Source organism: Struthio camelus, chromosome 6, assembly GCF_040807025.1.
Source record: "Struthio camelus isolate bStrCam1 chromosome 6, bStrCam1.hap1, whole genome shotgun sequence".
NCBI lineage: Eukaryota > Metazoa > Chordata > Aves > Struthioniformes > Struthionidae > Struthio > Struthio camelus.
In genome coordinates this window covers 1,338,919-1,363,187 of record NC_090947.1, presented here as the reverse complement: position 1 = coordinate 1,363,187, position 24,269 = coordinate 1,338,919, and the positions used below count along the sequence as shown (strand labels likewise).

General features: G+C 48.3%; 1 protein-coding gene across 9 annotated transcripts in view; it reads left to right on the top strand.

The window, feature by feature from the left end:
* Positions 1-24,269, top strand: part of PCBP3 (poly(rC) binding protein 3) — a 92,212-nt gene that overhangs the window by 14,584 nt on the left and 53,359 nt on the right. For 5 of the 9 annotated variants that reach the window (XM_068949579.1, XM_068949576.1, XM_068949572.1 and 2 more), the window contains 2 exons: positions 10,759-10,844; positions 12,839-12,967. The exons of 1 other annotated variant lie outside the window; for it this stretch is intronic. Coding sequence is in view for 2 of the 8 variants with exons in the window: in XM_068949573.1 (XP_068805674.1) it covers positions 12,897-12,962 (66 nt within the window). In the remaining 6 variants the exon portion in view is untranslated. Of the gene's footprint in view, positions 1-10,758; positions 10,845-12,838; positions 12,968-24,269 lie in introns of those variants that run through there. 3 more of the 9 variants (XM_068949573.1, XM_068949578.1, XM_068949571.1) reach the window with 3 other exon arrangements.

Sequence of the window (24,269 nt, the reverse complement as noted above, 5' to 3'; positions counted from 1 at the left end):
AGGGCACTAGGGTGCAAACCATACCTGAATGCTATACGTCCCAATCCATATATGGTCTCAGCTCAGCCCTGGCTCTTATCCTCTGGACTGCAGCCTTCTTCTTTCAAGCGATTATAGGAGCTAAAATGCACGTTGTCAGCAACTCTCCCTGATGCTGCTAGAAAACACTCCAGAGTTTTCGGAGTAAAACTGACAATATTTGGCAAGCTGTTTTCCTTTCGCAAACAGGCAGGAGTAATTTTGTCAGCCCTTAAGCAAGGAAAAGGACAATGATAAAAAAGGATGGAAGGAAAAAAAAAGAAAGAGAAAAAGAAAGAAGACTGGAGAAGGGCAGTAAATTTGCTGACTTCCTTGTTCTCATTTTCGCCCAGAGCAGAAGGAAAATGAACCAGGGGAGTTTGCTTCTTGCAGATGGCCCAGAGAACAGGGCTGGACTGTGTGCCCAAATCCAGGCTTGAGGAGCCTTCTGTCACGGTGCCCTGCTTTGCAAAGCCACCCCAGCATGAGCTTGGACATCCTGCAGTACCAAAAACCCTGTTGAATCCTTGGGCTGGTCTTTGCTCTCAGGTATTTTGGAAAGAAAAACGCCTCCCGGTTCTTCTCAGAAGTGACTCTCCACTAGAGTGAGGTGGGTCTGGCTGCAGGTAATAAAGCTACATGCTGTGTCCCAGTGATCTGCCCGTGACTTTTTCCAGCTAGAGCTCAGCTCTACTAATGCCTTGACTAGGTGCTATTAGAGCTGGTACATAATTGTGGTTTGAAATCAGCTTGTTACGTCACTCCTAATCCTTTTAGTAATTTCCATGATTTGGAGAGTGCATCAGCATGTTTGACTCTCCAAATCCCCTCCTGATGACCCAAAATAGCCTGGTCTAATGGACCTAATCCTTGTCCTTCCATGAGGGAAAAAAGGATTTTAGATTCCTTTGTATACTGTACTTTTTATCCTGGGGGCTGTTCCTAATGCTTCCTAATCCCACCAAGGATTTCTCAAGTACAGCAAAACCACAGAGCTTTGTTGCCAGAGACACGGTCTGGGGAATGCTTTGGAAGTTTTAAAAACTTGCCAGATGTGGTTCTCCCCTAGTTGAAAAGCATCTATCTGCCTTATCTCCCTATCTAGGGCATTTATTGCTTAGCTCACTGTGACCTAGAAGCAGTATCTGCCTGTCTCAAAACGAGAAGCAATTAGGGCTCCACCAGCTCTGCTGGGATCTCCGATACCCATTGGGGGACACAAGACCCCAGAGCTTCTTCCTCCACCCTTTGTAGGATGAATGTTTGTGCTTCGGCTGCAGGGTCTCGTGATCCCTGCCCCGCGGGCCACAGCCGTGGGGTCCCTCCGAGAGACACCAAAAGCTGGTGGCAGACAGGGTTGCCAGCAAGAAGAGCAGAGTGTGGCAGTGGTCCCCAACTCGCTTTGCTCAGTCTTCCACTGTGGCGCAGGGGGCTGGATCTCGGGTGCTTGTGATGTGCTGAGCTGTTGTCAGCTGTGGGCTTTGCCTTGTGCCTGTCTGCTCATTGCCATTTGGCCAGCCTTTCCTTCAACTCCTCTGGAGACCTCTTGACTCACTTCCAAGAGCCCTGTTTCCCTGCTATCATCTTGATCTAGCCACACATATGCTGTTTTCATCTATTCCCCTAGGTGAAAAATAGGACTGCGTGGGTCAAGCAGAGCCAGTCTGTGTGATGTAATTGCAGGGTTTCTGTGTGTAGGCTCAGGCATTTAGAGCCCATAGGATAACTATTACCATGATCTGGCTTTGGAGTGCATTTGCTAGGCTGGCATTTGACTAAACAAAAAGAAATAGCAAGAAAACCATGACATAAAAGCCTTTGGAGCAAAGGGAGGAGAAAACTGAGACTCCTCTCAGAACAGCCTGCAGAGACGCCTTTCACCGCGGCATGTTCTTCTCCTTGAACTTCCAGGTAAAAGGAGATTAACAGTGGTCAAGAATCAGATTTTCCTAATGAGCTCCTGGCCTTGCTGAATATCTGCAGGTCAGGGGATGCAGCATGTCCTTCACCAACGTGCTGACAGTGACTGTGACGTTTTGAGGCCCATAAGGAGTAGAAGCCCTGGCTGGGCATCGCTGGCATTGCTTTTAGTTCTCAGAAAAAAAAAAAAAAAAAGCATTGCTCTGAAACAATCTGAAAAGCACCACCAGTTTTTGCTTAAAGAGGGAGAAAAAGGCCAAACACTGAGCTTCCCCCTTTCCAACTGATTTGTCCTCTAAAAGATTAGTTCCGTTGCCCAGCTTATGGGAGGATTTGAGGTCGCTCCATCTGCTCGAGTCTAGCAGGTCACTACAAACCGGTGCCCTACGTCTCCCAGGAAGAGCAGCAGCCACCATCTGCAGGGCCCAGATCGCCATGTGCTCGCGCACACGCACCCCGGCTCCACGGCTGCATTTCCTCCTTGGCGCTGTGCTGCTTATGTCAGTGGCAGGCTGGGACCAAGCATGGCTTGCTCTCTCACCGCTGCTCAAATCAGTCCCAATGCTGGTGGTGGTATGGCCTCCCGAGCCCTTGGTCCTCTCTCCTGATCACTTCCCCAGTTAGAGACAGACCATGCTGTTTTATCGGACTGTCTCTCTCCTTCCTGGACTCACCCAGCATCTCTTTGGCACTGGGAAGGTGAAGGGCAACACGGCCCTCTCCATCTTGTGCTTATGTCAGTGGCAGCTGAAGGCAGCACATGTTGTTTAGCTGTCAAGTTGGGACAGACCTCCAGGCATGGACTGTGAGGTTCTCCCAAACCTAGCCCCTTTGCACTGGTCCCACTGTCCCTGTGTGCAGTTCCTGCACCCCAGGTGAAGCTGTGGGTGGGTTTGCGCCCAGCTTCCCCCAAAAGTGTGGCTTGGCAGGGGAGAGGGCCGCCCCCTTGGGGCTGCAGGCATGTACTTCTTGGATGGGTCACCAGCATTTGTGAGCACTGCTGCCATCCCCAGGGCTGGCTCTGCCTTCTTCACGCGCTCTGCCCGCTCTTACTGAGGCCTGCCAACCCCACTCTGGTCCCAGGGCTTCCCTTGCCGTGCCTTGCCGTGCCGCGAGCCACCCCAGCAGACGCCCACATGGCCCCAGGCGGCCAGCGCTCCCGAGGAGCAAGGGCTCGGGAAGAATCAAAGTGACAAGCAAAGCCTTCACCGAAGGAGAAGGAGCGAAAGCGCAGCGGAGGAAAGCCAGCAGCCACAATCTATTTCAGGTACTCAGTGAAAAGCCGTCCCTGAGCTCGCGCAGTGGAAGATCACACACATCCCAGCGATGCTCTATGCTAAGGATCATGGTGGCCCTGCAAGCGGCTTCTGCACGAGGGCCTTCACAGAGGCCATATCTTGCCTCCTCTTCCCAGCTGACTGAAGCTCATCAGGGTTGTGGATCATGACCACAGGTTTTCTGTGCACCCATATGGCTGCACACAAAGTTTTGGACCTGCAGGCACACCTCCTTTCCAAAGGTATCACATTCGCTTCGTGCACATCGCCTGCACTGTACACCAGGACGAGATACTTCCTTGGCCCTGAGCACAATCTGCTGCTTGCTGGCTGCAGGTGGGCATTTTCCTGGCTAATGTCCTAAAGATGGGACAGGATATAACACAGCAATATCCACTGTGCCTGCACTGAGGGACCCAAGTGCAAGCAAAGTGCGAGATCGAAGTGATCCCGGGGAAAGTGTGTGTTTTGGAAGGCTACTCCCAGGCCTACCCTCATTCAGAGTTTTTTGCAACGGTTTCAGAGCTCTAATAAACCAGAGCTGCTCCAGTTTGTGGATGAGGCCTGCTCTGCCATGGCAGTTAGAGACCGCAGAAAGCAAATGGGGCTATTTGTGGAGCTCCAACCCGATGAGATGTGACCCACACCAAAAGAAGGAGCAAATCCTACAAGTTGTGCTCACATGGCAGGGCAGCTACACTGTAAGAAGAGAGGCTGAAAAGTTGGCGGGGAGCAGGGTGGAGAAAAGCATCTCTGTCCTACCGACAGGGATTTAAATATCTCACCTTGTTGAAAGGCATGTTCGGGAGATGATTGCCCTAACCAAGACAAGGACAGGGCATCCCTGGCTACATGTTTAGGAAGGTAGCAAACAATCTCACACCTATATGGATAAAAATCCTGATAGTGATGTTTTATACCCTAGATTACTGCAGGTGTTTGTTGATAGTGTTGATGAAAACTATACAAAGACCTGACAAAGATGCTAATTTTTTTTAAGCTTTTGCTAGCTGGTAGAAAGCATTGCAGATTCTGGAGGATCCCCCTGTAAGCTGGTAAGGGCTAAGAGAGATCATTTCCCTGGAAAAAAAAATCTTCAATCTTTGGTAAAGTAGGCTGATGAATGGAGAAGAGGCTTGAGAAAGAAAAGCACCTTCACGGGGCATGAAAGAAATGAGCTTTCCCAGACAGACCCGGGATGTGCCTGCAAGGATTTGGGGGGCAAATTTAGCGGCGGGAAGGGACTTATTAGCTGACGTTCACAAACGTTTCCACTTGAGTGTTTTCTGGAGCTCTCGCTGATACAGGAGGCAAGGGACTCCCCCTTTCTTCATGCTCCACTCTGACAATCCCATCTCGTCACTAGATGCTGTTTAAGGTGATAGCTAATAAAGAGGCTGGAGGTAAGTTAAAAAAAGAGCTAATGACAAGTAAACTTACAGAGGGTGGATTTATACAGCCTGACTGAACTAGGTTTGCAGAAGTGGCAGGGGCAGAGAAGGAGGGAGCAGTGTCTCTGCCGGGGGGTTGGCACTTCCCCGGGCGCTTCTGTTGGCCTCCACGGCAAGGAGATGGAGGCGTGCTGAGCACTGTCCCGCTCCCATGCTGCTCTGGCACCGGGCCCGCACCAGCCCACCGCACAGATCGGCAGAGGTTGCTGGACAGGGTTGGTGCCGAAGGGCACGCTGGCGCCAGCAGGTTCCTAGGCGCACGAGAGCCCTTGCCCGTGCACAGACCTGAGCCGAAAGGCTGGTCTAGCAGGCTGCACCCAAGCTGCTGGAAAGACCTGGACACATGAGTCCCCAGGGCTGGGTGGGCTCCGGGAATGCCCTCTGCTGGTGCCATTGCCTTTTCAGCAGGCGTGCGACTGCGCTGGATCCCCACCGGTCTCCTCACGAGGACGCTCCCAATGCGTTCCTCGGGCAGCTTGCACAAAGCACTGGTTTCTCCCCCAGCTCACTAATGTGGCAGAAAATTGCAGTGGGGAGTTCCTGGTGGGGGGATGCAGTGATGAGGTGCTGAGCTAGCTAGCTGATAGCTCTGCATCCCTTCGCCCCGGCCCGCTTACCCACTTTGCTGCAGAGCCTGGAGGAGGCTGGGTTTCTATTCCCCCATGTCCATTCACCTTGCAGTGCTGTTTCCGACAGGAATACTGATGGAGACTACAAGGTGTCAGCTTGGAAATCTTTTAACTTTACTTCATCTCCCCAAATGGACAATGTCTCCGTTCATTAGGTACCCACCCAGGGGGCAGATGTCAGCTCTGCTCATGTAGCTCATGGCTTTTCTCAGCTTATCTCTGCAGAGACTCTGATGGCTTCAGAGCGCTCATTTCCTATCATGTCACACTGGCTTCTCTGCGTAGGGCTGCCCCTTCTCGCCGCAGCACATCCAGGGGAGAAGCTCACCTACGTGCCCCATACATTGAGCTCCCTGCATTCCTATCTTGAGGAGCTGGGCTTTGAAGGATGTTTCATTAAAAGGCTGAAAAACAATGGGTAGTGGTGGTGCACGCACGCGTGTGTGTGTGCGTGTGCAGCACTTGAATCGGTTTTCCTTGCCCAGGCTGTGCCTGGGAAGAGAAACCATCACTGGAGTCTGCCTTTTGAGGCTGATTCATTCTGACGGCTTTTTCACTGGGACATTAAAATCATTGCCTCTGTCTGTGTAAAACGTACAGTAAGCTGAATGATGGGAACACAGGTCAGGAAAGGATTGTTCTCTCTCCTTTGTGATGAGCAGTGTCACTAAAAACCCAAACAGCAAAACAAAACAGATCCCACCAGCCCAGCACACAAGAGCTGCTGCACCTCATCTTGACTGGAGCGCAGCGCAGGGTCCTCTCCAACCCAGAGGGGAAGCTGGGAGCCGGAGAGAGTAACGCAGATGGAGCTGTCTCGCTGAGACTCCCTTCTGTAACATCTGCAAAGTGTTTTATAGCTCATGAATTTGGGTGATATGGAGGAAGAACACCCCCTCCTCTCCAGGGCATCCATTGCAAGCTGCAGTGCATGCTGTCCTTTAGATAAATAAAGCAGCTTGTATTTCCCTTGTGGACTTGCAATAAAGTAAGAGGGTATCTGTGAGCTTTTATAGCTCCCTGTGCACCTTTGGAGGATCTCTAACCCCATATGAGAGCCCTGGGTTTCCCTTAATGGCCAAGCTCCGCACACAGGACCGAGCAAGCTCCATTAGCAGTACAAAGAGCCAAGTGCTCACAAGTGAGGCTAAGCTAAAATCAACTTTGATTGGCTGATTTTATATGGGGCACCTGTGCACTCAGGTTGCAATAGGGTCTGTAAATATAGGGGCACAGCCTCCTTTTTTTTGACTTCTCAGTACGTAGGGGAGGCAGGATGGGTACCAGAGTAGGCTTTTTGGTGCCTCTTCCTTACAGCAGAGGTATGTGAAGTGAGGTAGAGGACATCAGAAGGCCTGCTGGTACTTGGGGTGCTGGGGCTGTGGTATGGGGCAGCTTGCTGGAGTCCTGCAGGGAGGCTGCTTCTGCATTTCCAGCTCTGAGTAAGTACAGTGGTGGGGAAACTCTGGGCAGGGTCACTGGAAATTTTTTTTTTGGGCCTCATAAGCTTTGTTTGGGGAGCTGGTCAAAGTGCCTCCCTCTGTGATCTATTTGTTTGGGCCAGAGGCATCCCAGCTACTGCTGAGCTGAGCAGCAGGGGAGTGTGTGAGCCTGGATGCCCTGTGTGGTGTAGGGCCCTGCTGTGAGGCTGAGCAGGAAGCTGTGCTGCTCTTCTTGGTGCCTCCCTGTGCAATGGGGCTGTGCCCTGGCCCATCTGTGCTAAAGCTGGTGTATATGACATGCTGTCTGTTTTCTTGTTCAGAGGGATTTCCCCCCATCTGCCTATGGGGGCTGAGGGACTTGCATCTGTGTGCAGGTGCTGGATATGTGGGGAGGCTGCAGCCTTTTAGAGACAGGAGGGGAAGCGGGGATACTGGATGGAGTTCAAACCCTGCCTGGCTACATAATGCAGTGATGGCAGAGTAGATACCTCTAGCTGTGCCAGCGGAAGAGGAAAGTTGTAACGCATGAGGAAGGCAGCTCCTGGCTTCCTGTGCTCATGCTGCAAGAGGTAGCCAAGGGTCCTAGGGCCTAGAGAGAACAAGGCAAACCTCTCATTTCTGCCTTGGAGCTCCCCAGCACATACAGTCTCTCACAGCCTGGCCCCTTCTCTGCTTGCTAAGCTGGATGGGCTGATGCCCAGGGTAGGTGTGCTGCCTGCAGGGACCATGCTCTTAGCTGGGGTTTAGCGCTTGCAGGAGCAGACTGGTGGTGGTGGTGGGAAGAATCGGCTGCTGGTACACATTCCTCCCTCTTTTCCCTCAGCTGAGGCCAGGCAGGGCTCTTATCCAACTTCTTTTGTGGAGAAGAAATTTGCCCTGCCATCTCCTAGATTCATCTGAGCATAAAATCTAGCAAGAAAAGCTACCGCCTGAACCCTCGTTCCCATGTTGCAGAGCTGCAGTGGTTATACTGCCTTGGTGGAGCTTCTGATGCCTTTCAGAAAGGCAAACTGCTCAGTGCTTGCATAGTTATTTTTAAAACAATAGCTATCCCAGGTTTGTTTGTGCTGCTTCCAGCCTTGCTTGAGAACTAGTGTGTGGTGCTCCAGATGGATGTGGCTCCTGCCTCCATCTATTGCACAAAAGCATGCAGGCCTGAGGTTCTTTTGGAAAACTCACAAACATAGTGCCAGAAGTAGCTTTGACTTCCAGATGTCACTTTGGATGCCTGCAAATGTCCTCAGAAGCATCATTTACTGTCTCTATTCCAGCCAGAATGGAAGCAGGAGAGCTGTCACAGCCTCAAAGGCTGCCTCACGGAAACATGCACAGGACCAGCTCACGCGTGGAAATACTTGTCAGTGCGCCTCAAAATAGCTACATGCACGAGGAGGGGTAAGCAGCAGCTCTTGTCTCAAATCCATTCAAGTGGATGATGTCTGAAGGCTCATCCTTCTTGGGGAAAAGAGCGGTTGTGACTCTGCAGTGAAGCAGGGTTTGTGCCTTTCCCCTGAAACTGTGGTTTTGCTGCTTTGTGTGCTCCTGCAAGACCTGGGTTCAGTTCTTTGTTTTGGGATACAGAGTTTGCAAGGAGACTAATTGTTGTGTGAATATATAGACTCTCTGGATCCTAAACAATTTTAACAGCTGGGGTCAGACAGGATTTTTGTCCCCATTGAGCTTCATAGAATAGCATGGACTCATCAGGCTGCCTTCAAAAGCTACTGAAGGCTTTCATATAATGTACCCTCAAATGAAAATCCCAAGACATTCCCTGTGCCTGTCCATGGCTCAGAGTTGGGCATGGGTGGTGATCAGCACACACCTTTACCTGCTATTAATGCCACAAGGTCAAACCCATCTTTAAAGAACACTTGGTCACATCAAGGTGATTTTTTTTTCTTAATCATGCAAGATGAAATCTTGAAAAACTTTCAACAGTTTGAAGTGAGGTGGCCAAGTCCTTCAGCACATGCAGGATGCTTCAGGCAAGGCAAGTCCTTCAGCACATGCAGGATGCTTCAGGCAAGGCAAGTCCTTCAGCACATGCAGGATGCTTCAGGCAAGGCAACAATCCTACCGAGCTCCATGGGAGTCAGCATGTGTTTTTTAGCATGAGCCCACTGGGAAGTACTTTTCTAAGCTGGGTCTGTGCTGCTCAGGGTAGGAGCTAGTCATAAGTGTCAGTTGGTGCCTCTCTGGGCAGAGTTAAGAATGTGAATGTCTATCTACTTTGACTTTCTGCTGCTCTAAGGGACTGGCTCTGTCAATGATGCAACGTCTCCTACTGCTGGTTACTAATACATGCAGTGGGATTAATTGCATCTTCATATGCTTTTATCTGGGAGTAAGAGATGTGATTTTTTTGCTGAGATCTGGGTATCTTTGCCACTGCATGGTTTATAAGGGAATCCTTATCCATCCTGAGTGACTCCACTTGAATATCGTTCAGGAGGTCAGGGCTGTTTAATGTTCATTGTTCTAATTTTCATGGTAAATAGCTGAATCGAGAGAGGATTCCATCCTATTAATAGAGATGGAAGGGGTGAAGGGTTAGGGAATGAGGCAGGCAGAGATTAATGAACTGCTAGTTTATTCTGGACTTTTATCAAAATTGGCCTGAGCATCCTGGAGCAGAGAAGCAGTCCTGGAGAGGACATCCTTCCTCCACCCCCCCCTTTGTAGGGTGTAGCTGCCACACATAGGTGAACCTTCCTCTTGGAGGCAAGGGCTGAATTTGGAAATGGTACTTATGTAATTAGTAAATAAGAGCTAGTGGGCAAGCTGGCAATGCAGGAAGGGAGCAATGCTTTCCACCACCTCTACTGCATGAGCCAAGAGGAAAAACAGAGAAAGTAGATTTCGTATCCCTGGTGTTTTGTTTTTCCTCTCCCTTCTCTGGCTCACATTTGCAAGTCAGAGCTGAGATGTGCATAAAGTAGAAATGGGCAGACTGAAGTGAGACAGGTTTCTGCTGTCCCCCCCTGCTTTCTTGAGTCTTTCCCATGAGACTCTTTTCTGGGTGCTGCAAAAAGCTAGACTTAACAGTGTTGACACCTTTGTGTCCTGAGCAGACAGAGGAATTTCATCCATCTTGGATCCCTTCAGCGAGTACTGCTTGCCTCTCTGCAGCTTGTTTGTCTGTGTGCGTGGTGTGGTGCGCAGGAGGGCAGTGCTCGGAGGCAGGGTGCTGGATGCTGTGCAGGATGTGCCCTCAGGGCTGGGAGAGAGGGGTTGCATCCAGATGGGCTGCAGGGCATGGGGGGCTGATGGCCCAGTGCAGGTGACGGCAAGTAGGACTAGGATTTATTTGCAACCTCTTTTCCTCCTACAGGCTGAATCCTCGTCTGAGCTTCCTTCTTTGCATATATTTTGATGAAGCTCAGATGAGGTTGGGGGTGATCCCTGGGGAGGGATGTTGTAGGGACTGGTGCAGGAGGAGGCTTTGGGCTGCAGTATGCTGCTCACAGCTGGTCCTTGTTGGCCCTGAAACTCAGGGGAAAGCCCCAGATTCTACCTTTCTGTGCTCATACTTCAGCCAGTCAGAGGAGCATGTGGTGCCCCTGCTCTAATATATTTCAGAAAAGCCAGTAGCTGAGGATGGTTGTTAAAAGAAGGTATGGATGCCCCAGAGGGACTGTGACCATGGTGAAAATATAGAAATTTGACCTAGGGAAAAGGGAGGATAGATGTTTAACAGTTTGGGTTTTCTTTTTCTCAATATCTGAACTGGTGACCAGCAATTTGTGCTGACTGGCAAAATTACTGAATTTACCAACTTTTTTTTTTTTACAAAATTATCAAAATGCTTAGTCCAAATTCACTGACTTGAGGCTATTTTCCTTGCAACAGACCCTGGCTCCTGATTGCCTGTTTGCTTTCCCTGAGCTGTTCTGGCCCTCCCAGAGACCTGGTGTCAGCGGTGGGAGGCTGCTCAGCTGCAGGTTACCCTGCCTGTGCAGGGGAGAGGGCAGTTTGCCAGGTCCACCCCAGGGTGCTGAGGTCTCCCTCTCTCTTCCAGGTCTTCCTTCATCGTCTCTGCTGCTGACCCCAGAGCCCTCTGCCCCCGCTGACCTCCCCAGTCTGCTGCTGCCTGCTCCTCCAACGGTGAGCCTGCAGTTATCCAGGGAGGGCCTGGGAGGAGAGCATAAATCAGGCAGAAGAAGGCTCCCTGCATGCATAGCCAAGGGCCAAGAGGTCTCCTGGCTGTTATCTGGGGCATGTAACCCCTGCTCTTGGAGAAGGTGGTCCCCAGTGCAGCATCTTTGTCACCTTTCTGCTTTGTGCCGGTAATGCAAGGAAATGTGTTTAGAAGCTGTCCCATTCCTCATTGTGCTGCTGTGCTTTCCCAGTGGGTCAGAAGGCTTCTTAGTGTTTTTTTGGTGATTTGCTTGGATGTCTTCCTCTTGCCCCTCCTCTGTCTTCTGGCAGTTTGTGCAGGAGTGTGTTCCCATTTTTTTGAAAACCCACAAATGCAAAATGTCAAATTTAGTTATTTAGGCTCCGAAGGCAGTAGTTAACGGCTTGTATTCCACATGGCGATTGATTACAAGTGGAGTTCCTCACAGTCTATCCTGAGACTTGTCCTGTTTGCAGATGATACCAGCTGGGGATGCAGTTGTTACACTGGAAGGCAGGGCTGCTGTTCAGAGGGACCTAGATAACTGGATATCGGGGGGGGGGGGGGGGGGAAAGATAAGGGCAGTCAGCACTGAAGCACAGGCTGCCCAGAGAAGTTGGGCCTTGAAAAATCTCCAAGGACGTGGACTGCACAACTGGATAAAGCCCTGAGCAACCTGGTCTAACGTCAAAGCTGACCCTGCTCTGGGCATCGGGTTGGACCGGAGACCTCCTGAAGTCCTTTCAAACCTTGGGGGTCCTGTGGGCTCCCTTCCCACAAACAGGCTCTTTCCCATGGCAGCTGTGTTAGCATCTCGTGTTCAGTTTACTGGAGACAAACCCGGGGACGCTGGGTTTTGTGGTGGTTCCTTATATCAGTTGGTGGCTGAGTCACTGGAAAGTGAAAGGTTTCCACTTATAAAGCACAAGCTGCCATGACATATTAAGAACAGTGCTAAGCCCAAGCAGCAAGTAGGGACTGCAGCTCTCCCATCCTGATGATCAAAGAAACTTTTGGGTAATGGGGAGGTTTTTCTGCCCTCTGGCACTCAGCTTATTAACTGCCTGGGCTGCTTGATTGATTTTATTGATGGATAATGCATGCCCCAGTTAACTTATCAGGAGCAGCAGCAAAAATAAAGCAATAAAAATAACTCTGCACCCATGTAACTGAAATGTGCTGGATTATTTCCATTGCCTTTGTAATTTGATTTCTGGACAAAGCAGACACAGTTTGTGCTCTGGTTCTCCCTGTGGAGGCAGTTCTTTGCAGCCAGACCACCTGGCTGTGGGTTAGCTGGGGGTCTCACTAGGGTCATGTCCCACGCATCCTGATGTTACCAGTCAGTGTGGTGGCATTTTGATGAGAAATCAATCCCAAATATGCAGGGCCTATATATTGTGGGTTTTTAGTCAGCTGGCATGCTGTTGTAGAGAACAGCTCGTAACAGAACGTGGATCCTGTGGGCTCAGTAGGGAAACGACAACACCTGGATTGTGGCTAGTGATGCAGAAATGATTTTTTAGCCCTCTGAAAGAAGGAAATAAAATCCCCAAACCTTTTTATTCTTCCCTCAGAAATCTGCTTCCATGGGGGTGTTTTCAAGCAGCTGTCACAGAGCCAGGAAGGGTGTCTTTCCGAGCTAAGCCTTAGCTGCATTAGCAGCGACCCTCCAAGAAACCCATCCCATGAAGGTGGCTTTTGCCTGCAGAGCTAGAGGAACCGAGCTGGCAGTGCTGTGTTGAACTGTGTTTAAGGGGGTTATGCCGCCTAGCACTGCTTAGGATTTTTGCCTCCTGCAGAAGAGCAGGGGCCGAGAAGTGTTGCAAGTGATGAACACTCAGCCTTCAAAACTCCCCCAAGGGAGCTCTTGCCAACCCTGTCTGGCAAGCAGGGCTTCCCAGTACTGTGTTAGCTGCATTGAGCTGCTGTCAGGCTTGGTTTGCCCTGTGCCTAACCTGTCCCTCGCCCTGATCTGCAGGCCCGCGCTGTCCTGTTGTGCTGTGGACTGCTGGTTTTGGCTCCGTGCAGCACTCAGCATGCCCTATTCTGGTGAAACCAGACTTTCCAAGGAATCGCTCTGGAGCTTGAGGCCAGCCTGCAGGGTAAGGTAAGGCAAATCCAGTCCCTTCATAAATGTTAGGGGTGGGGGGAAGCGATCTTTGCAGCTGCAGTGCTGTCTTAGGCTACAAGACACTTGCGAAGAAGCTGTGGTTGTGCTCTCCAGTACAAAGACAGTGCTGCCACACAGGGACCTGGCCCTGCACGAGGGGAAAGTGCTGCGGCATGGTGGGAAGTGGAAGGGGGATTTGCACCCTGCAGAGTCCAATCCTGGTAAAGGAGCTTCTATTAAGAACATCAAATCAAAGCACTAGGAAGCTGTTTAATGTCTTTAAGTGTGTTTTTCTACCAGGGCCTGTTTTTGCAGAAGAGGCAATGTTGCCCTGCTGCCAAAAGTTTTCCATCCTGCTGCCTTTGTACTCTGCTCTTCTTTCCACCGTACTGGTCACAGGGGTCCATTATAACCAGCTAAAGAGCTAAGCTGGGAAGTGCAGAGACAGGGTCACTTTCATCAGCTGCTCTGCTGTTGTTACTAAAATGGATCTGCTTTGGCCTTAAGCGATGATGTTGTCCCACGCATTGACTATTGCAAATGGATGGCAGGGCAATATTTTCCATTAGCAAAGAGGGGACTTGCATCTCGGTGAAGGCAGTTCCATAAAGCATAAATGTTGTAGTAACAGACAAATCCACCTCTCTTCTCTTCCTTTCGTTTTAAAAGTGCCAAGGCTGCTAATCCCTGTTTTCTAAGCATAAAGTATTGGGAGCTGTCAGAGCAATACCTGTGAGAAGAAGATGCATTTCCTCTAAGAAATCCTTGTAAAATTGTAATTGACTTATCCAAAATGCAAGTGACCCACTAAGACTTAGCAGGGGTAGAATTTTCCTGAAAAACAGTGAGAAAGTCTGCCCAAAGTCACTGCTGATGTGGTGGGTGCGGTTTGTGCCAGGCTTCAAGCGCTCATGTCCTGAGCTGCAAATCTGCCTCCCTTGGCTCATAAACAAACATTTATGAAGTTGGGAGGGGGTAAATCTGCCTCAGATGTGCTTTTTGCGCTGTGAACATTTGTACAAACGCTGTAATACCCTGCAACTCCCACCTTCCTCTGGGCAGATCTCCAACCTTTCCATGCTCCCCTGTCAAAAGTCTGTTTCTCCTAAGGCTGTGCCCCAGCCCCACTCATGCATCTCCAGTCAGACAGCAGAGGTGCCCATGGTTGCGAGAGCTGCCACCTTACATGGAGAACACACTGGTCCCTGGTACCCTGGCTCTGTGGAAGCCAACAGTTGCTGGATCCTCAACCTCAATGCAAGGCAAGATGTGAAAATTTTTTTCCTTAGGATGTTTTTTCCCTCAAAACACCAACAGCAACTAAACACAATGATTGTCTTCAACCGCCCCTTCTTATTCTGCCCAAAGATCCTTGCAGAGGTGGTTGGCCAAGGGCTGTTTAGTGACCTGTGGAGCTGTCCAGCTGGTAGGAACATAGGAATGCGGTTTGGAGCCTGGCTAGTGCCAGGGCTGGCTGACTGTTGTGGGATGGCTCTGCCCTCCTTACTTGCAGATATCATACCTGACGATTGAGGTCTGGGACTACTTGAGCCCATCCTAAGGGGAAGTGTGGCTCAAGAAGCCCTTTCTGTCTGCAGTTTGAAGGGCAGCACAGCTGTAATGGAAGGACTGTGGTGTTCCCAGGTTGTATGTGGCCTGGTGAATATCATCCCCTAGTTTATCAGGAAGCATTACCCTTATTAAGAGCACATAATGGTTCCTTGACGTGACGCTGACGAAAACAAGGCAGTGAAATAACAGCTTTGTTCTGCAAAAGTGCTTTGCTCTTCCTAGCTTGGCAGCTTCCTACTATTACAGTTAAAAGCCATCTCTTGGGGTAGAAGGCTGTTAAAATGAGTCTGCTTTAGCTCTCTTCTCTTAAATGCTAAGTTTTCAAGACACTCACTGATCCCTTTTCCCGTGGGACCCATAGGAACAACAGATTAGAGCCCTGCAGTGATAGTCCCTGGGGATGGTGGTTTGTCCCTGTGACCTTGAGCATGCCTGAAATGCCTTTTCTCTTCCCCTTCATCCCTCACCATCATTTGTGACCTCTGTGTTGGAGTTTTCTAAGGAGTAACATGCTGATTTAGGACCTGCTGCTCTAGCAGTCTGTGGCATCAAAATTGTGCATTATATTTCTTTGAAGCTGAAAAGCAAGGAAACGTGGGACTGTGACCTTTGATCTTAGAGCTGATTCTATGTATGTGATAGTTATTTGCATATTGCATGCTGCCTACTTCATAGCAAAACAGGTACTAGAGAAACCTGAAAAAATTTTAAGACCATCTGGCATCAGGAAATTGCTGCTTTTCCTTCTGTCTAAATGATGCTAAAAGCAGTCACTGTTAGTGCTAAAGGCTGGGGCTGTCATGGGACAAGCAAGGTGCTCAGGTTAAAGCACCTGGCCATGATGCTGGCAAGGAAAAATGTTGACAGTCGTGTTAGTCTGTGGAAGGAACGTCCCTTTCAACCACAAATTATTTTAGTTTGACTTTTCTGCTTAATCTGAACCTGAAGGTGAACTAGCAAAGTTAACAGCATTGATCCGGGATGTGAATTATCAGGCTGTGTGGTGCCCTCCCCTGCGGAGAGCATGGCCACGAACATTTGGTCCCTTTCCCACTGTTTTTCCTGCCTCCCCTTCACGCCCTTCCAAAGCAATTAGTCAAAGCAGGCGCCCCAGTGCAGCACCCCCGTGCTGGGAGCACCACTGACCTTGCTGGGGGCTAGAGGGGAGATGGCATATAGGCACATGCAAAGAGCTGCCCATGGTGTTTGACGGTCCTTCTGCCATCCCCTGTCACATCTTCAGTGCTGGTAAGCTCAATGTTTGCCTGATACTGGCTTGGGGGTTCGTGGGTTTGCATTTTAAAAGCAAAGGTTTTGGTATTGATAAAGCACAGGTCCTGTCTGGCTACTGGAAAAATGAATTCGCTTGCCACTTAGCCAATTCAAACTGTGTGCAGGGAAGCATTTTTCTTGTAGGTAACAATCACTGGAGTTTAACACAAAATGTCATTAGGACTCAAGGGAACTGATGTCTTAAGTAATGAAAAATCAATTGTGTTTAATCCAGCCTCAATTTGCAGAGCAAAATAACTTGTACTGCTCTTAGAAGTCTTTAGATAAAACGGTATATCATTTGGCAAACTATATTTTTCTTTGACTTGTTGGGAAATAAAACAGATAAAACCTGAATATAACCTGGCAACCTAGAACTTGCCTTAGCTAATACATAAAGTGTTTTAGGGGGGAATAAAAAGATGTTATACGCTCTCCCAACATCTTTCTTGCCTTAGCCACAGATTTTCTGCTGTTGAAAATAAGCAACCATTTTAATCTAAGTATTATTCTGATCTTTTAATCCAGCTTGCTCTCTGTTGGCAGAGCAGCCTGAAATTATTTCTCTGTCTGCCTATTATATAATTATTCAGAAGATTACTCTGGAGCCAGGTTTAGCTGGCCATTGCCTGTGAAGGATGAGGGGGTTGTGAATGAAGAGCAATGGTGCTAAAGGTGGAGTGTTTCTCATTAGTTTGGATGCTGTCCATTGCAAAATGCAGGAGTGAAAAGCAGTCAAGCTGGCTGGTTTTGGCTGTACGGAAAATATGCATTTGAGTATGCAATAGCAAGTAAGTTTGTCCCTCGGCTTGTATTAGTTAAAATGCCCCAGCATCTGGCTGGTGACTGGAAAAGTGTGGCCCTCCAAACCAGACAGGATTTCAATTGAAATGTGAAGTGGATTAATGCTCTGACTGCCTGTCCATGGGGGGGTTTGGCTGCCCGAAATGGGCCATGGTCACCTGGCCCTGTTCTCCCTATGGCTGAGGGGCCCTACAGTGGGGCCAGCTGTTCCCACGCTCTTAGGGCAGAGCACCCTCCCTGTCTCTGGGAACCTATGTCCTGTGTGGTGTTCCTGAAATATTTCCTAGAATAGCTTCTGCATGGACATTGCCATGTAACATCAACTGTTCTTGGCCCATGCTGCTGCTCCTGCACCTACCTCTCTGCACTGATCTGGTCATTCTATCACTTTATTTCTGATTTTGGTCTCCTCATGGTGAGACAACCCAGTCTCAGGAAGGAACTGGAAAAATAGGCTGTGTTGCACTTACAGAAACATCTGACTTATCCTGTCCCAGTGTAGAGCTGCACGCTTGAGAAGAACCACAATGAAGAATTAATAGCTGTGTTGAGCACTGGGTTTGGACATGGTGGTGATGCTTAGAAGGCAGAGGTAGTTCGTTCTCATTGCTGTTTTCACACTGAAATCAAAGTTCAGTTGGTTCTTCAAGCCCTTAGATAATACCATGGATTGGGCAGCTGCTTTGCAGAAATAAGTTTACTGAAATTCAGGGCCACGTGCCAGATATAGGTTCACTTGAGACCTTCCATTTGCCTGGGCGTTAAAAAAGCACATCACTGGCATGACAAGATAGCGCAGGTCAGATTTTCCAGGTGCAGACTTGAACTACCAGGAAATACAGCTTCTGACCTATGTGAACTATGGACATGACCTCGGGGGGAAAAATAAGATGATGTCTTGGTCTCCAGAAGGCTGAAATTCCTTTTTTCCCCTCCCCAAATCAATCATTCTGACTCTAAATTTATGTGTTGGTACAAAAGAACTGTGTTTAAGTTAAAAATAAATCCAAGAAAATCAAAATCTAGAAACAAAGTGGGCTCAAGCACATTTCCTCTTCCTTTAGTCATCTAAAAGAAAAAGGAGCAAACTTCAGCGCTCTGCTCCATCAGCTTCTAGAGCTCAGGATGCTCCTGGGGCTTGTGTTCCTGTTGAGCACTAGTTGTGAGGCTACCAGGACCTGGTGTTACTAAGGGAAGGCCAAAAGCTGCTTGGCCTCTGGACTGTTGCTGGCTCAGATTTAGTTTTGGCTCTTTCAACCGAATTTAGCAAGATATGAGCTAGGTGAACTGAGAAAGAGGCCTTTCTCCTAAAAACCTGCATGAGCTGCTCTGCCCTAGAAAATGCTGCATGCTGAGCCTGGGAGAGAGGGGGACCACAGCTGCTCTCTGGTTTTTAGATTGCCAGCTTCTGGATGCTTAAAGTATCTATGGGGAAGACTTTGAAATGTCCTCCAAGCCTGCCATGGCCGTGTGGTAGGAGCAGGCGATACCTGCCCTGAGCATGCCACAATCCCTCCACTGTTCCCTGCACACAGTGCTGCTTGGTGGTTCTTCCAAGAAAACTATTTCATGTCCCCTCTGCCTACAAAGCAGGAGACTTACTGGCTCTTGGAGCAATTGGTTGGTATAATCATTGAGTGTCATCCAGGACAGCAGCAGATAATGTGATCAGTTTGGAAAGGGTCAGAGCAATGTTGGGGTGGGGGGGGGGGGGAGTGAGTGTTGGGTTGTGTTGTTCCCCCCACCCCCAAAGAAGCTGTTTTAGCACTTACCTTCTTTGTCCCCTTCCTCCTGGGCTCAGCTGGTAGGATGTGCCAGCAGGGTGCTGGGGTTTACAGTTAGGGCTTCAAACAGATCCTTTCACTGGTTGCAATCTGTCCCCAAAAGAAGTATTTGAATGTACCTAGTCACCAGCAGCCCCATCAGCAGTTAAATGTGTGTGTGACTGCACAAACTCCTCTTCCTCCCAGAGGCCCCTTTCCCTGGAGCTCGTGGGCAGACAGCGTTCTGCTGATACCCTGGCAAAGCAGCTCCAGATTTCCCCATGTAAACAGGCAGTACCCCAGCACTTGTCTCATATCGGAGCTCCCTTCTCTTTCATGTTGAAAGCATTGGCTGGTTTGTCCTTATTGCCTTGAGGCAACCCGATTTGCTCAGTGGCCTTTAAAAAAGGGAGGAAAAAAAAAAAGAAGAAGAAAACCCACTGAAATGACAAACATCAGTGGTGGGATCATCCCCCTTTCCAGCAAACCAAGGGATTTGGGAGAAAATAGGTCACATGCTCTTCATCCTGTGCCACGTGGTTGCCATCCCAGGGCCAATGAGGTTTTGAGCCCTCTGCGCTTTACAGTAAAAGAAAAATGCAATGAGGGGGGAAAAAAAATCCCAGTGATCTTTTCCAAACGTGAAGAGTGACCATCTGTCCAAACCCCCATCGCACGGAATCGCTGTGAACGCGGCTCTTCGGGGAAGGTAAGGAGCTTTAAAAGATTGTATTGGTGGAAGACCACCTACTGCAGTGAACTTTTCGTACAGATGAAAAATAGTAGGTCGGAAATGAGACTCTACTAAGGGTTAAAAGAGCTTTGAATGCTTAAGAGCTCCCTTAAGCGAATCTTTTGGAGTCTCTTGAGTTGAAAAAATTTAAGTTTGTGTTAGATGGAGGAGGAATTATGGGAAAAATAATCAAGTGCCTGAATAATGTAGTTAATGGCTACTCTTCAAGTCTCTGCTATAGCATATCTGAATTTAAAAAATTGTCATTGCTTGTTGCAGCGTGTGCTTTATTTTCGTGAAATTCAGCTTTACCCTACAATTAGCGGCTGATGCTAACGATAATATCACTGGTTAGTGAAGCCTTCATTTCTGTGTTAAATTAGGAGTGGCTAAATATTCTACTTATGTATAACTTCTGGCGTGTGCTTTGGAGATTGTTGTTTATATACAAGCACAGTGTGTAAATAGTACAATTTGAATTGGCTTAAAGGAATTGCAACTAAAATAGATTTTAATCATTTCTTTGTGCGGCAGTATAGCAAAACACGAAACCAAGATGTTTTTGGGATGCAAGCATGTAAAACCTATGATTTAATTTTTACCCTTTGATTTTCTTTTCATACACTGAGGGAATGGATTGAAATTTGATTTTGGGAAGAAGAATATCTTATGAGGCTCATTTTGTTTTCTTAATTTGTCAGTTTTTTGATAATTTTTTTAGCATAGCTAAAATCTTTCTGATACCATTACATTTGTCACGTTTTCTTTGGTTAAACCGTTGCTTCATACAGGTAAAAGCAAAGTATTAGTTTCAAATGTTTTGGAGGACTTAAATGCTGTTGAAATAAATAGCAAAATATCATCATCCTACTGTGAAGAGAAAATGCTCTCTGATATTTTTCTTGAAATCTGAATTTTCTGGGTTAATCTAACTCCAATCTGAAAATTAGAAAATCTTATTGTATTATTCACAGGTCATATCTAGCTTAAAAATAAGTCAGACACATTGGGTCAAGGGCATTGTGTTTAAATTTCCGTAAAATGATTGATCTTTGTTTTGACAGATGCAAAGACAATGTTAGCCTGCGCTTTGATACAGAAACCAAACTCTGGAAAAATCAATTTTGCATAATATCTAGGATTTTGTTTTTAATACAGAATTCCCAGACTATTCAGTAATTTTTGAAGCCTTCTTCCACTTTTATGGCTTAATTTATATGAAGATTTTTAGTATTTTCAGATATAAAGGGGAATTTTTTAATTCTTTCTTCCTGAAAAATAATGTTTAGAACTGTTCTTAGTCGAGCTAAATTAAAATATTTCTTTTTGAACAAAATAGATTATTTCAGGGGAGGGGAAATAAAGAAAAGCCTTGATCAAGACCAAGGGAAAAAAATCTTAAAACAATTAAAAGATTATTTCAATGTTTGTATTGCAATGGGTGTAAATCGTCTTCAAAATGCTTTGAAGAAGCGATGAGATTTTAATGCAAAGAATTGGAAAATGAGTGCTCTCATGATCAGTGTTAGCTTGTGCAGAAGGGACCTGGCAAACTAGGGATTTTATAGGGTTCAATGACTTCAGATAGAAGTGAAGGATTCCTATATATCTGTCTAAAAAGACAGTATTTGTCACATTGTAGGAAGGTCCTTTAGAAAATTTGCAAATGATGCTTTCATTCCTCGCGTTTTTGAGGTCCTTATTTGTCTCAACATGAAGATGTGGTACTGCTTTTCTAAGGTGACCGGATAATTGTTTTTTCCATCAAGTATGTCACCTACCTGAGAAATAAAATTTCCCACAGTTAGAGGAAGTAGAGTTTGTTCTGTGATAGAAAAAATATGGCCCCTTCCATCTTTGATAGACAGATCTTGAGCCTGCAGAGGGCTGCTCGGAGAAGCTGAGACACTGGCAGCATGTTCGTAGCTAGAATTTCCATGGTTGTCGTTGCAGCACTATCTCATTCTCCGTGGCACGGAGACAAAGAAATTAGAATTACCTTAGAAATGAAGCATTTGTAGTCCTGGGTCTCCTTGAAACCTGTACCCCAACAATGTCTGCTTTCTCCCTTGCTTTTGCAGAGTATTATGCTCTGGGGGATGAGGGTGGTCCCCATGTTTGGCTGTGGGGATGATGGAGGGGTTTATGGCTGTGCAGGGCTGGATCTGGCATGTGGCAGTTGTGCTTCTCAGGGACCCGGACAGTGAGACACAACAAAGGATGCTTTCTCAGTACTCTTATAGCTAAAGCCTGGGGATATGTTGCATTGTCATGACTGGGGTGGGCCCGCAGGGTTGTCTGCCATAATGCCCCCTTCCTTGCGGCACGAGAGTGGGTGACAGTGGCTTGAATTTAACAGGCCTCTGCAAGCACCTTTTGATTAGCTGGAATGGAAAATGAATTTAAACAGGACCTTCCCTGGGGGTGAGAGCTGTCCTTATCCCTGTAGCAAGCTGCTTTCTGCTTTCGACTGTAATGCATTCATTGTGGTGCTGCAATTTTGTGTTTATATGTGTATACATACACACACACACACACACACACATATATATATATATATATATATATATATATATATGTTGCTCCAGCCTTGCTAGGAGAGCTGGTAATGTTCAATAGGTGCCAGTGCAGGGCACCCTGCCAACACCAGACCTGGTCGAGCCCTTGAATGTACCTTCTGTCAGAATTGCTGCTTGGGTACAACTCGACATAGGGCAGAGGTAGGGCAGTGTGGTTGCCTGACCTGTCCTATATTTTGGCAGGCAACTTCAGGGAGGTAGGGAAGGCGTAGCTGCACCTTGGCCCTCCCCAGCATGCTGCAAGCGGGTAGGAGGAACAGCTTGGGTCTGGACTGTAATATGCAGAGCATCCTTCCCCTGACTGCCTGCAGGCTGGGGGCAGCAGTGGGTCCCAGCCCCATGTTGCTGGGACCATTGCAGTGGCAGTCCCCTTGCAGCCAGGGGCCGGGAGGAGGAACAATGTGGGCACAGCCGTGCTTGGAGATGTGGGTGGGAACAGCCCCTTCTCCAATAGCTGGCAAAGTGGATGTCTGGTGAATCCTGGACTAGCAAATTTTTACGAGTAGACTAATTTACTCATTGGTGTATTTTGCTCACTGTTTAGACCTGAGGTTATAGAGGACCTACTACAGGGAGAAGTAGAGAGGAAAACACAGCTCTCCCCTTGATTATAATCGAGGTTGAGATTTAGCTGAAGTGAAAATAGATAGGGAGTGACAGTTTTGGAGCCTGCTGTCAGGGTCTGAACATAGCGCGGTCGGCAATCCACCCTCGGCTGTGGAGAGCCGCATAATGACTTCCCCCATACCTTGTCCTTGCCAGCCGAACCCATACGTGATGGTGGCCTGGAGACCCACCATCACCTTGCTGGCGTCAGGCTGCTTAATGAGGTAACCTTTGCGTGGGGTGCTGCCAAGTGGGATGGAGAGAGCAGTATGGCCTGGCTCCACCTCCTGCATTGCAAATCTCATGGCCCAAGGGCTGTCTGTGCAGCCTGGCCACTAGTGGGTTTTGTTTCGTGTGCCATCCTTGTTCCTCAGTGCCTTTGGCTGGGGCAGGGGGTCAAGCCACTGGGGCATAGCATTGGGTGACCTGTGTGCATGTCATGTTCTTTGTGCCTGTCTTTACACTGCTTCATTTTCCAGCTCTCTATACATCAACAGTCTTTCCTCTTTTAAGCATCTAAGTGCTGCATCCTGGCAGATTTGTGCTCTCCAGAGCTGCTCTGTCCTAACTTAGCAGGGTTGAGTTGCTTCTCTAAGGGTTGGGAGAGGTCCCTGCCCCATGGGTCTCCCTCCCAATGCTTCCCACAAGATGTCCTTTACCAAAGATCTCCCAGGAGCCCCGCTTGGCAGCTCCTTGTCCAGCCTAGTGACCAAGGAATCTGACTTGGTTGGAAGACATGGGCTTGGGTTTGCAGAGACCCAGCACAAATGGGAGAAATGCTGCTGGCAGAGCATGTGTTTTTTATCTTGACGTGAACCCACAGGCGCTGGAAGATGGGGTTTATAACACTAAGCTGATGCAAGCAGAATGGGCATGGCTTGCCTTGCTGCCCCATCAGTCTTGCTTTGTCCCCATATGTTTTTACCAAGTGCGGAGTTTTGAGGCAAAATAACAGCTTCCAAGCTGCATCCAGTCTTTCTCTTCTGCACACAGTCCATGGTGGGGAAAATGGGAAGGCCTGCCTGTTTCCTGAACCTCCAGCTTCTGCTGTCACTGGAGCAGGAGGCATCTGGGTCCGGCCTTGAGGTGCTTTGAAAAATTCAGTAACATTCGTGAAAGCAGCCCCAAACCCCTGACCTTTTGTGCACAACTTGACATTGGTCTCCTGTCTAATTAAAAAAAAGCATGCGATTGGAAATTGGCCAAAGCATGTATGTTTTCTAGAGACTATAGAATTCGCAAAAGAATCCTTGAGTGCATCTGAGGAGGCCTGGCAGTAACACAAGAAAATCCTTCCTTAGCTGTCAAGGAGGTGCCATGCCAGAGCATTGGGGCTGGCCCAATCTGGCTACTACCCAGTCATTTGTGAGGTGCTTGAAAGGCCAAATCTGGCAGCCTGCTGCTTAAATCAGTCCTGCTGTCTGCAAAAAGGCCACAGGTGCCTTGCAGCTGCCCATGTTGTATTTTGGAAGGTGGCTTGCAGAAACAGGCCAAGGGGCTGCTGTGGCATCGAGGCTACTTGCCTGACCATCAGCAGTGAGTAGCTGCATGGTCAGCCTGCTTTGTTGCAATGGCCAGGGCAGCTAGGTTGTGCCATGGCTCAATCACCAACTGTGTCCTGGCAGACTGAGGCATGGGGAGCATTAGCAGCAGCAGGGATGTCCGCAACAACTTTAAACCACTGTAATTGAGAAGCATGTCCTGATTCCCCCCTCCCCTAAAATTTTCTTCAGCCTTTTTTCTTCCCTCTTCCCTGAAAACTGTGCAAGCAGGATGCTCTTGGAGGAGGCTGGATGGATCCAGTATCTTAGGGACCTGGGTGCTTTCCTTGCTGAGTTTGTGGGCCTTGCCAATAAGGGGTTAAAATCTTGTGATTTGGAGAGCAGTGAACTAGATTTTCTCCTACCTGGGGAACGTCCGCTCAGCTGATAATCGTGGGAAACCTCATTTTATTGAGCAAGGGATAGAAA